General features: G+C 49.3%; 1 protein-coding gene across 1 annotated transcript; it reads right to left on the reverse strand.

The window, feature by feature from the left end:
• Positions 1-1601: 1601 nt before the first annotated feature.
• On the reverse strand, positions 1602-7669 carry TBL2 (transducin beta like 2). The gene is made up of 7 exons (XM_033110415.1): positions 7423-7669; positions 5836-5966; positions 5392-5576; positions 4754-4905; positions 4286-4412; positions 3776-3928; positions 1602-3550 (listed from the first exon to the last, which is right to left on the reverse strand). The coding sequence occupies exons 1-7, from the start codon at positions 7544-7546 to the stop codon at positions 3088-3090; spliced, it is 1335 nt and encodes a 444-aa protein (XP_032966306.1). The 5' UTR covers positions 7547-7669; the 3' UTR covers positions 1602-3087.
• Between the last annotated feature and the right edge of the window lie 5007 nt (positions 7670-12676).

Here is a 12676-nt window from a genome sequence, read left to right on the forward strand (position 1 = left end):
TGGTTTAAATATTTTTTCTATTTTTCATAACTGATAAAAAGAGGTTATAGACTACCATTTTTAGTATTTCCCCAACTTTTTATTTTGAAAAATTTAAAACCCACAGAAGTTGAAATAGCAATATTAAAATATTAATGCTGCTTGCACACACAAGGATTTTTGATGGAAAAAAAAACAGAGCGGCTTCTGCTCTACATTAATATCCAGATACCTTCTCCATTCTTACGAGAGAAGCATCCTCATCTTTAGCGAGAACTTTCTGTCCTCAGGAAGCCTGCATGACTTTTTTTGGTAGTGATTTCACTCAGCTCATTAGAAACACAGGACAGGATTTACTCCTATTTTACAGAGGAGGAAACAAACTCAGCGGTCAAACGATCTACCCGCTCAAGGTCTCAAGTCAGTAAATTATCCAGCTGAACCAGACTTCTGACTTCAGTAACTCAACATTCTATACGGTCACTTCCTCTCCTAGATATACAATGAGAGGAAGGCCAGAGCCAAGTAGACATGCACAGAACGTCATTCTGCTGGCAATCCGAAAGCAAACATGCATCAGGACCCCTGTGCAGGGTTATTGTCAATCAGGAGCCCGTTACTAGGAATGTAAAACCAAAGTGGAAAGCGGGAGTGAGAAGATACACCCAGTACTGAAATTTCTGTCAGCTGCAAATCCCGGTTGTAATTTACTGAGAGCTTACGCTGTCCCAGGTACCGTGCTTGAAAGACAGAACAAATCAGACAGGCAAGGATTCTGCCTTTGTGGAGCTCACATTCCAGTGGGTTAATGAACAACCCAGAAGCTGCCAATCAGAGACTGGTGCGCCACCGCTGGCCCACGTTAGTGTTTTGTTTTGCCCATACAGGCTTAACTTTTTCTTTTTATAATAAATTGCCAACTGTAGCTTCTCTGAAACAGGCAACTTCTGTACTCCAGAATAATAAGTAGCAGCCACCCCGGCTCCCTGTCTAGGACACACGCCCGTTAGAGATTGCTTTAGTCCCTACCATTTCCTGCTGTCTTACACCATTAGACTGGCCCGAATCAAGTATTATGTTACCCACTTGACATCCATAAGCATTTAAGCTGAAACCCCTGAAGCAAACAAATATCCAAACAAGATAATTTCAGATAGCATTAAGTAAAACAAAATAAATAAAACAAGCAAATATGATGGATGCGATTTGACTGGTGGAACGGGCTACTTCAGATGGGTGGTTAGGGAGGGTCTCTGAAGTGTAACTAAAACGGAGACCTGAATTATGACCAGCATGACAAGTGAGCCAACAGAAAAGAAAAATGCCTGCAAGGCGAGGGAACAGCAGGGTCACAAGTCCACCTTGAGGCTGGAAATAACGTGGCGTGGTGGAGTAACAGCAAACTTGGGGTGGTGGGGTGAGTGGTAACGAGATCACAGAGGAAGGAAGAAGCCAGATTCCATAGGACGTTGTGGTCCTAGTGAGAATTTTGGATTTTATTCCAAGTGTGATAGGAAGCCTCTGGAGAGTTTTAACTGGAGAACAAGGTGATCTGATTTACATTTTCTCAAGATCACTCTGCTATGTAGAAAAGTGATTTAATGAGGCAAGAGAATCAGGGAGACCACTGAGGACACTATATTATAGTCCGGTAGGTGCCAGGGGCTAGGACCAGGCTTGTAAGAGAAGATGGAGAGAAGCAGTACATTCAGGATATCATACAATCTGGAGTATAACCAAGAATGTTTTGGAGGGGTGGATGGTGGTAGTGGTAGTGGGGCGGAGGGAGTACTGAAAGGCTGTGGCTTGTTCAAACACTGCCAGTGCAGAAGGGAGGTCCCAGTTTTAGGGAGAGGGAGAAGAACCTGATTTGACTGAATCAATGTTGCCTACACTCAAGCCTTCCTGGATTCTTCATTTCCTTTATCTCCCACACCCCGGCAGTCCTCAAGTCCAAAAAGCCGAACTTCTAAGTACCTCCTCTCGTATCAAATCTATCCCTTCAACTTCAACTTCATATCTACTGCCTCTGTCCTGGTTCAGTCCTCTCCTGCCTTGACTTTTACAACAACCTTCTACAGCTGTAGGTAAGCTAACAAAAAGCACTTAGCAGGCATGCGTACCTCTCTCCCACCAGCCATCTTTGATGGCAGAGAACATGTCCCATTTATATCTATGTCCAGTGCTGTGCTGGGCACAGTAGGCACTCAAATGTTTGTTGAACCGAAAATGGGTCTCCTCCAACAGGATACAACCTCCTGGAAGAGAGGACCCCATTTGCGGATTCTATGACTCTACCACACCACTTACAGCAGAACCAGATATGAAATGTATGATCCCAGACACTTCACCTTCCCAAGGGATATGTTTGTTTCTTTCTAATTTAGTTTCAAACTACAGAGTATGAAACCCCACTTTTACCCAGTAGTTAATAAATGATATTGGATAACAGATGACATATTAATACTCTTTTCCATTTTCCTTCCAAATCTCGGGACTTATACTCTCATATTCTCAAATCTTTGTTAAGGAAGTCAAGACGAGATTATTCTCCATTTTCCAAATAAGAAAACTGAGGCACAGAATGGAATTCCTTAAAAACTTTTGGATGAGGTTAGGGGCTTTGCCTGGATCAAGACTAGCCTTTCCCTGACCCACAGCACCGTTCTGTAATTGGAAGAGATCGCAGTCTCTCAGCCTCTGCGACACTGCTGAGTAGTACTCAGGCGTTCTGCAGGTTTTGCCTCCACAATTACAAACTTCTTTGGATACCAGGGTGTGTTGCCACAAGGTCAAAGACCATGTTCTCTCTCTCTCTCTCCTGTTACCACCCTCCTCAGTGCTCAGTGAAAACAGATTCCACCCGTTGGGCCCAGGAAAAAGAGAAGCACCTTGGTCATTAGCCTGGGAGGTCAAGTAAAGCCAGGAGTCACAACCAGAAAGAAGAGAGAGAGATCTAAGTAGGCAAGAACAGTTTCAATGGGAAAAAGGAAGGGGCCATCATTTTAAAAAATCAGGATACTCCTTTCAAAAGGTTTCCAGCTGTAGCGTACCTGGGAGACAAGCGGCAGCAGAAGGCCCGATCCTGCCTGCTGCCCCCTCCCAGAGTCATTTCTTCAAGGCGCCCAGGCTCTTCAGGGCCTCCTGGGCCTGGGTCAGCTGCTGTTGCAGCCTCTGGCGGGTGCTCTCATTGGAGGCCCGCTTCAGGAGGCCCTGCATTTCTTCCACCACTGCCCGGTAGCCAGGGGTGTTGTGGAAGAGCCGCACTGCCCGGTCCCCACAGGACGCCAGCAGCCGGCCAGTGATGTCAAAGGCCAAGTCAGAGATACACTCCCCATGGACCTGCTTGAAGCACTCCTCCTTCTCACCCCGCCGGCTATTGTAGACGTGAATACTGCTGCCACTGGCCAAGGCCAGGACCTGGGCGTCGGGGGACAGTGCCAGGCGGCACGGCATGCTGCTCGCCTCTTCAAAGCGGCCAGTCCTCAGCAAGTAGGGGTCCTGCTGCTTCTTATACTCCACATCTGTGTCCCACAGTTTCCACGTGCCATCCTTGGAGACAGAGGCCATCCTGCAGCATGAAAAAAATCACAGCTCCAGTCCCAACACACCCTGGAGGGGAGAGCACTGAGACAGCACCAGGGCTTCAGCTAGAAAGCCGACTCCACTGCGAAATCTCCTTCCCGCTGAGGGTCAGGTAACCCCCCCAGTTTGGAGCTGCTGCAGGGAGGCAGGAGGACCCTGGTTGCCAAGCGGGGTTCAGAGCCACTGGTAAAAAATCAGAGGATTCACTCACCTTCGGGAGTCATTGGAGAAAGCAAAGAAGTGGACAGCGGCAGAGTGGCCCTTCAGTTCAAAGGCTCGTACGACCTCCTGGAAGTCGCCTTTTTTCCCAAAGCAAACTTCCCAAACTTTGACATCTGGGGTGAAGCCACACGAGGCCACAAACCTGCCATACAACCCAGGTTCCTTTAAAACTTCATTTTAAGGGCATCTTGTTTCTGCAAACCCACTAAGCCTCTTCCTTGAGGAAGTTCATAATCTTATGTCTAAGTAACACTGTATTTTTAAAGTGCTTTTATACACGTGACCTCATTCACCCTCATAGCCATGCTGTAAGATATGTAGTACCCCCACACCAACCTTTTACAAACTACAGATGAAGAAACAGAGACTACAGACTTGAGTCTCGGTGTCCTGATTCCACATGATGCTCCTTTCACTGTTTTTAGCTGGCTCACTGCTGTCCCTGGCCCCCAGCCCCAACCTCTGCCCGCTGCAGACGCCCAAGTCCCTCGGCCTTCACCTGCTACAAGGGGATATAGCAGCATGGGTATTGTTCATCTGGTTGGTGTTAATGGTAGACAACACTTGACCTTTCAGATTCCAGATGAGGACAGCTGTGTCACTGGAAGCAGTCATGATGAACTTTCCTGAGGAGGGAGGGGAGTGACATAAGCTGAAGTCAATGACCTAACCAACCGTCAGTCTCCAAGGAGACACTATGAAGGCCTCTGCTGCCCAGAGCATCCATGCCCCCCTCCCGGGCCACGCGTCACCACAGATAAGGACTTGGCTGCAGACTGTGGCTCTTACCAGCCTTCCCTGGAGACTTGCTATGGCTCCTCGACTCCAGGGGAAGAAGAGCCAAAGCCCGTTTATCATGCTGGGGCTGAGCATAACGCTGAGAGAGGCAGCATTAACTCATTCACCGCGTCTCACTGGGGCCACTGCCTCCTGCCTGGGCAAGCTCCGCCCTCTGAATGCCTCTTACCTGTGTCAGCAATGCCAATGTCAATGACGGGTGCCTTGTGCTTTTTAGGAAAGTCCTCTGGGGTGGCTGTGAAGGTATAGCCCCCATCCTCTCGCTTGGTCATCTTGAAGACACGGAGGGTGTCTCCATTGGCCAGCCAGACAATGAAGGCTCTAAAGACAGGCAGCAAACAAGTACGTCCTTCACTCATTTGGACATGGAGGCCTATGGGTGCCAGGCCCCGCGCCAGGCACTGAGGAAAATCAAGATCTCCTCTCATGGCCTACAGTCCCGCCTTACGACTTAACCCCTTGTTTCAAAATCTCTTAAAGCTCCTTGGAAGATAGGACTCCCATAGGTTGGCTCCCTTAGTTTCTCTCTAGGGCTTAGAAAATCATTACAGCTTCCAAGACTGGCCTGGAAGCCAGGCTTTGGTACTTCCCAAATTGGAACAGACCTTCCCCTCTCTGCTGCCTTGCTGTGTAGCTGCATAGCCCTCTAGGCAGCCCCAGGCAGGGCTCAAGGTGTCTAGATGCTTTCTTTCTGCTACCCCAAGGGAGACCCTGGGTCCCCCTTCACTATCCCAAACTCGGGATGGGAAGGCCATAAATCTGGGGCTGGGCTCCTGTAGGCAAACCCGAGGCTCCATCTTGCCCCACCTGCAGTCAGGGCTGAAGCGCACCAGGGTGGCATGGTCCAGCTCCACATTGGCTCTCATGCTGCGGTGCTCCCGCTGCAGGAAGTCCTTGGTGCTCCAGATGCGGACAGTGCGATCGTCGGCACAGGTGGCCAGGTACTTGCCGTTGCTGCTAAAGTCCATGCAAGATATGTTCCCACTGTGGCTCTAGGGGAAGGGTTGGAGGAAGTGTGAACAGGAACCTCTTGGGCAGATGGGGAACCCCAATGTACAGCTCTAACTCCAGGGCTCTGTTTCCTGGATTAACAGCAAGTTCCGGATGGGACGTGAAGAGAAGGGATAGGATGGGGCGTCCAAACTGACTTTGGTCAGAGGCAGAGGGGTCTATAACATGTATAGAACACTACAAAGGAAAATGTCTGTGGGGACATGTCTTTGTTGTGTGTCATACATGGTACCTATGTACCTTCAGCGCAGCAGCCAGGAGGCGGTGGGTGAAGTTGTGTTGTTGAGGCTTCTCCTTACGAGTTCGCTGTTGCTGTTTCTGCTTCTTGGATCTCAAGGACTTGTCAAGTGGAACTCCATTTGCTTTTTGGCCTGTAAGAAAGGGCCATGTCATCCATCCATTACTCACTCAATAAGCATTTACATCATCTATTATTGGCCAGGCATTGAGAGGAGCAGCAAGAGATGACCAGATATGGCCCCTGTTCTCAACAAGAGTGATGTGGGCCAAAACAGGCTTTGGAATCAGACCTGAGTTTTGGATTGTGAGGAGGTTGCTTACTGTTAGGTCATACAACATCTCAATATAAATTAGAAAAGGTGCCCTTTGGGGGCTGGCACACTAAGTGGGCACAAAGCACAGCCAGTGGAGTGCAAATCCTTGGCTAGATACCCCTATATAGAGAATAATGTGCACAACCGAATCTGGTAGCCCTGGCCTTGGGTAAGTTACTCAATTGCTCTGGGCCTTGGTTTCCTTAAAGAGAAGCTGTCAGAATAACATATACAAAATGACAAGCAGAGTACCCAACACAAGCATTAAAGGCAAAAAGGACTAAGAGAGAGCTGATGGATGAGAGGCAGTCCACATGTGTTGAGTTACCCTGCACCAGAAATGGTGCCAGGCACTTTTGCATAAAACGGCAAATTTAATTGAGAATCAGGCCAGGCACAAAGTTGGCATGGGTTACATTACTGCCAACACTCCTCAATTCCTCAGGAAAAAACTCCAAAGACGGCCAGCCCCAGTGTGCCCGCTACTTACCTCTCCAGCCTCCTCTGACAGGTGTCTCTCCCCTCACACTAGTCCTACCAAACGCTGTTTGGGGCTCCTTACCTTCGTGCATGCTGCCAGTGCCAGGAATGTTCTTCCTTGGCCAGCCGGCGAACTCTTACACGTCTATTCTTCAAGACCATACATCATGTGTTCCCAGTTCTCAGGGAAGATTTTCTTGACCCCTCCCCCCAAAAAAGCAGGGCTGACCACTCTCACCCCTCGGTTTCCTGTTTCTAGTACTGACCTCTTCTAGAACACCTATTACATTATACTTTTCACTTACGTTTTTACTTTTTAGATGCTCTTCTCCATTACCCGACAGTGGACTCCCTAAAGTAACAGACCCCAAAGCCTACTGAGGTAGTAGGTACTCAATAAATCCGGTAACTAGTCTGAGTGCTTACAACTGAATGTCCGTCCGTCCCCCACCGCGGCGCCCATTTTCATAAAAGAACCAACAAGTAGCGCGCTTGGGAGTTTCTCGCAGCAACCTCGGAGAGAAGCTGAGGCTCAGAAGGCAAAGTGGCTTAGCCTTGGCCACCGAGAAAGCGGCAGCGCGGGACCCAGATTCTAACTAGTCCTCCCGAAGGGGCGCGACCAGCCCGGCGAGGCGGCACCTCTTGTTAGGAACCAAGGCTCATTCCACAAGAGGAGAAACTGAGGCCCAGGGGGAGCCCGGCCCACCCGCGGGCCCAGACGGCAAGTCGGACCACGGGGAGGCCGGGAGCGAGGTCCCCTTGGGTCGCCCCTACCCGCCCCGACCCCACTGACCCGCGGACCGGATCTCCTCCTCCGCGCGCCGCCACCCCCGCGCTACCGCCGCCGTCGCCATCAGGGCCAGCAGCCCGAGCAGCAGCGACAACCCCATCAGCTCCGGCATCTGCGGCAGTTCCATGTTGGCCCGGCTGCTGCCACCTCAGCCTCGGGCTACGCGGGAGCCTGCACGTCTCCGCGGGGCCGCGCACGCACGCAGAACGGGGCCTGGCTGTTAAAGTATCTCGCGGGGCGGGCCTGACCGCTGAAGCGTTCGGAGAGGCGGAACCTGGCTGTTAGACAGTCTCGTGGGGCGGAACCTGGCTGCTGGCGAGTCCTGAGGGGCGGGGCTTGGCGGTCGGCGAGTCCTGAGGGGCGGGGCTTGGCGGTCGGCGAGTCCTGAGGGGCGGGGCCCGGACCTTAGCCCGCCCCAGGGACGGGGCTTGGTTATTAGGGAGGCCTGGTCGTTGAGACTGTTGTGGCGGCTGCAGGGGAAAGACATGCAGGCCCTGTCTAGGCTTCCCCTTAATTTACTGATAATCGTTTATTAAAGGCGTTATTCCAGCCATCACCACACTGGATCCTTTCAAGGAGACAAGGCGGGAATTATTATTCCCATTTAACAGGTGGGAAACTCTTAGCATTGGAGGAAATTCAGATAGGCTTTTACTATTAATGGAGAAAGGGAAAGGATAGTTCTGAAATTGGAGTGTGGGACAGCCTTAGCAAAGACCGGAGAAGGACACATACTGTTAGGGAGGCGGGACATGAGCAAAATAAAAAGTAGTAGATAAGATTGGAAAGGTCTGGAGGGCGGTGAGTACCAGTTCAATCCAACAAGCAGAGATGAGACTCCACTGGTATTACATGGCGAGATAGGGCAAAATCGGTGTCTGGGAGATTCTGCCTGGATGGACTAGTGTGTGCCAAGACTAAAGACGTCCGGAAAACCAGGAGGTGTTTACTAGGATCCAAGGGTGGCCTGGGAGCAGAAAGGAAGTTGAAAAGGAGATTTTTAACAAGACATTTCTTATTTTGAAATAATTCACAGAGAGTTGAGAAAAGTGAACAGTAAGGTTCCATGTACCCTTCCCCCAGTTTCCCCAGTGGTAACATCTTCTATAACTACAGTGCAATATTAAAATCTGGAAATTGGCATTGGTACAATCTACAGAGCTTATTCAGATTTCACCAAAAAGGAGATATTCTGATACAATACTAATTGATAGAGTTTGCATTAGACTCACTTGGCTGAAGAGGGAACAGTCTTAGAGCAGGCATGCCCCATAGGCCTCCTAGCCCTGCCACCCGGAGCAAGTTGAAGTACCGGGGTTGGGAATTCCAGATTCAAACGTTTCCATGCCCACCAGGGAGCCTCTCCTGACAGCCCCTCTGAGGAAAAAGGCTGCTGCAGAGACTGGATGACAGACAGACATACCCACAACCTCGGGTGAGGAAGCAGATCCAGTCAGAGAGCAAACCAAGTGGCCTCATTTCCTTCCCTTTTGTCCTTTGTGTGTGTGTGTGTAGGGGGGGTACTGGCATTGACTGAGCTGTGGGTAGTGGGGTGGGGAGGGAGTGTCCAGAACATCCTGAGGCTTTTCCTCATTAATTTGTTATTTAGAACTGTAGACCATTCATGAACCACTTTTTCTACCACCTGGAGACGAAGCTGTACTTTTAAGAATTTCATTCACCAAGCATTTTGCATATGGTATTTATTGATCCAGTAGCTTGGCATTTTATTAATCTTCTCACATTCCTATCCCACAGATTGAGATTGATGTTCTAGGAGGTGCTTGCTAAGTGACTTTCCAGAGGTCACATAGGTGAAGAGTGAACCTGGGGACACATGCAGATCTGTCAGGGGGAGAAGCAAGAGTAAGGCTCAGCTGTGTATAGCTCAGTCAAGGATACAAGATTCTTTCACATCATGCGTTCAGTTGATCTTTATAGTGACCTTTAAGACAGGTGATGCTACAAAAATAACTTGAAACAGATGGAAAAAACTAGGCTCAATTCAAGTAACTTACCCAAGGTCAACAAGGAAGCCAGGGCTAGAGCCCAGAGTCAAACTTGGGTCCACTACACTCTTAATCTATACTCCTCCCACCGCCCTACTGGGCTGTGGTAAGTAAGGTCTTACTCTGACCCTCAAGTGTTGTAAGCCCAATTGGTAGCCAAGGCCACAGAGGACAACTGATGACACACAGCAGGATTTGGCAAAGCTGGGCAGGTCAAGGAGGGAGATCTGTCGATGAACTCTGAGGGGCAGCAAGACCCGGCTGTAGCTTAAGGGGTGGGCATTTAGACAGATGAAGCAGAGGCTAGGAGGGGATTCTAGGTGGGAAGCAAGGCATGAACAAAGGTATGGAGGAAGAAGTAACCGATTCCGGTGCAGAAGGGAGTGACTATGCCAGGCTGTCTGGGTGAGTGTTGCAGATGGGGTGGCAGGAAATTGTGCGGTGGGAAGGGCCATGTGCAGGGAGACAGGAACGTCTAAGCCTGCCTTCTCATGGGTGGATTAGGCCTTGCAAAGGCAAACCAGAATGATGTATCCCAGGAACCACTGACTCCTTGGAATGTGAAGGGAGGGAGGCTGTGGAGAGAGATGAGCCTGCAGGGGTAGCAAGGCCCAGTTACAAAGCACCTTGAACATCTGTCCAGAAACCCAGCCTCATCAGGGGGAAGCAGAAGCCAAAAAAGTAATGGAGGCATCACTTCAATTTGCAATAGAAGATCTACCTTACATTGATTGCAGTCCTCCCTACCGCTGGCCTGTGTTAGGTGAAACAACAAATTTCCTCATTGTTTAAGCACTGGTACTGGGCCCTGGACTCAGCATAAGTAGAAATGCAAATTGTTAGACTCCATCCCAGACTTGCTGACTCAGAAACTCTGGAGGGGGGGCCTGGCTATCAGTATGTTAACAAGCCCACTTAGTGATGTCTGATGCACACTGAAGTTTAAGAACCACTGATTTAAACTAATTTGAATCCCAGACATTTATAATTTGCAGCTCAGTGCCTCTATCATAGTGGTTTTTAACCTTGGCTGCATTATTGGAATCACCTTAAAAAATGATGATATCTAAACCCCACAGCCAGAGATTCTGATTTAATTGGTTCAGACTGGACCTGGTTGTGAAGATTTTTAACAGCCACCCCCTGCCCCCACCAAGTTACTCAAATGCACAATTAAGTTTGAAGAGCAGCTGTAAGGGACACAGAAGTTTCATGCAAAAGTACTTTAAAAGGTAATGTTCTGTTGTCCAGGGCAGTGGTCATAGAGGTGTATGCTTACAAGGTTAATGGGCTAGGCCTTGGAAACAGGTACCATAAGGTACTGGGGTGTGCGGAGGAGCCAAAGATAACTGCAGCTTGCCCAAGTGTGTGAATAGTGGCAGCCTTCTGGGGTATGGGGCGCATAGGGAGGACTAGGTTTGAGGGGGAAGACCGCAGGGTACAGTCTGGGAAAGGATGAGATCTGTTTTGACTCCTTCAAAGTTGAAGGAGCTATGGAACACGGAAAGGGATGGGTCAGGGTGGCAGTCAGATATGTGCTTATGTAGCTCTTGGGGGACAGCAAGACAGATACACGTAGAGGGTCCTCAGGAGAGAGGCTGAAGGGAGTGGCATTACCCAGGGTTTGCCATAGAAAGAGGGGGAAGTGGGCCAGGGAAAGGGACAGGCAGAGGAAGAGGCTCCCCCCCCAGCAGGAACTGCGAAGGCACTGTCAGAAAGGAGCAATGAGAGCTTGGCAAGAATCTGGGATTCCAAGGGAAAGAGGGCTTCAAGAAAAGTGTCTGAGGGCCCTGGGGAAGACAAGAACATGCAAAGTGGCCACTGGACTTGACAACGAGGGAGTCAGGGGACTTCTGTGAAAGCAGTCAGTGCAGGGGTGAGGCTGGGGTGGAAGGCAGGAGGAGGAGCCCAAAGGCAGGAAGCTGGGGTAAGTGGGAGGGGAGAAGGGAGAGATGGCGGGGTGTGAGTAGGTGAAAACAGCACCAACTACCAGGATTTTACCTTTCAAGGGGCCACTTCAACCTTTGTCTGAAGCAGCAAATGGCGCTTAAAGGTTGGGTGCACCTGTCACTGCACAGTAAAGAGAAGTGGCGGAAAGCAGAGACTACAGTCAGACAATGTGAGTGAGCGCCTCAGTAACCATGCAACCTGGGCTGGTCACCTCTCTGGGCCTCAGTTTTTCACCTGTAAAATGGAGATGATGATGATATTATGCTAACTCTTACATGGTGTTCTTTGCCACACACTGTTTTAAGTACTTTATATATATTTACTCTTAAAGCCTCACAACAGGCCTGTATAGATGTTGTGGGGGTTAATATACATAAAGCACCTAGAATACAGGCCAGACTATTAAGTTCGTGAACTCCTAGAAAACGTGCTCCATACCTCATTGCTGAATGTCACTACGGTCACCATCGAAGTGCTCCCCTTGGGAAGCTATGCACCGACGCCAGCACCTAGTCCACCCTTTAAAGCAATTTTGGAGCTTTTTCTGGAATGGCCATCAGAGCTGTCGTCATATTACCCTCGATGTCCTGAATGTCATCAACATGTCTTACTTTCAATATTTCCTTGATCTTCAGGTAAAGAAAGAAGTCATTGGGGGCCAGATCAGGTGAGTAGGGAGGGTGTTCCAATACAGCTATTTGTTTACTGGCTAAAAACTCCCTTATAGACAGTGCTGTGTGAGCTGGTGCATTGTCGTGATGCAAGAACCATGAATTGTTGGTGAAAAATTCAGGTTGTTTTGTCTAACTTTTTCACGCAGCCTTTTCAGCACTTCTAAATAGTCGACTTGGTTAACTGTTTGTCCAGTTGGTACAAATTCATAATAAATAATTCCTCTGATATCAAATAAGGTTACAACATTGCTGAAAACAAGTTCGCGAACTCAATTGTCAGACCCCGTAGTGCCGGGCATGTAGTAAACATTGGATAGGTGTGCAGTTATCGTTATTAGTCTACATGAGTGAGGGAAGGGCAAAGCCCACGAAGACGTCTTATATCCTGCAAATGCCTCCAGAACTTTTGAGAAGACATGAGGGGATTCAGACTCGCCAGGCCTGAACGGTCAGCTCTATGAAGACAGAGCTATAGCAGCGAACAGAAACCCCAGAGCACAGGCCATCGCCTGGTCCACGGTAGGCCCTCAGGGAGTATTTGCTAAATGGATCAATGAAAGGGTCAATGAAGTATTGGGGCCTTGTACCCCAACTCCCATCTGAAGTATTAGTTCCTTCTAAGAC

Source organism: Rhinolophus ferrumequinum, chromosome 7, assembly GCF_004115265.2.
Source record: "Rhinolophus ferrumequinum isolate MPI-CBG mRhiFer1 chromosome 7, mRhiFer1_v1.p, whole genome shotgun sequence".
Classification (NCBI taxonomy): domain Eukaryota; kingdom Metazoa; phylum Chordata; class Mammalia; order Chiroptera; family Rhinolophidae; genus Rhinolophus; species Rhinolophus ferrumequinum.

What these genes read in the sequence shown, in the direction of transcription:
- TBL2 (XM_033110415.1), bottom strand. Translation starts at nt 7,546, where the DNA reads ATGGAACTGCCGCAGATGCCGGAGCTGATGGGGTTGTCGCTGCTGCTC. An exon ending in GCTATATCCCCTTGTAGCAG is followed by an intron (nt 3,929 to 4,285) that starts GTGAAGGCCGAG and finishes GTTGTATGGCAG; the next exon opens with GTTTGTGGCCTCGTGTGGCT. An exon ending in TTCTCCAATGACTCCCGAAG is followed by an intron (nt 3,551 to 3,775) that starts GTGAGTGAATCC and finishes TTCATGCTGCAG; the next exon opens with GATGGCCTCTGTCTCCAAGG.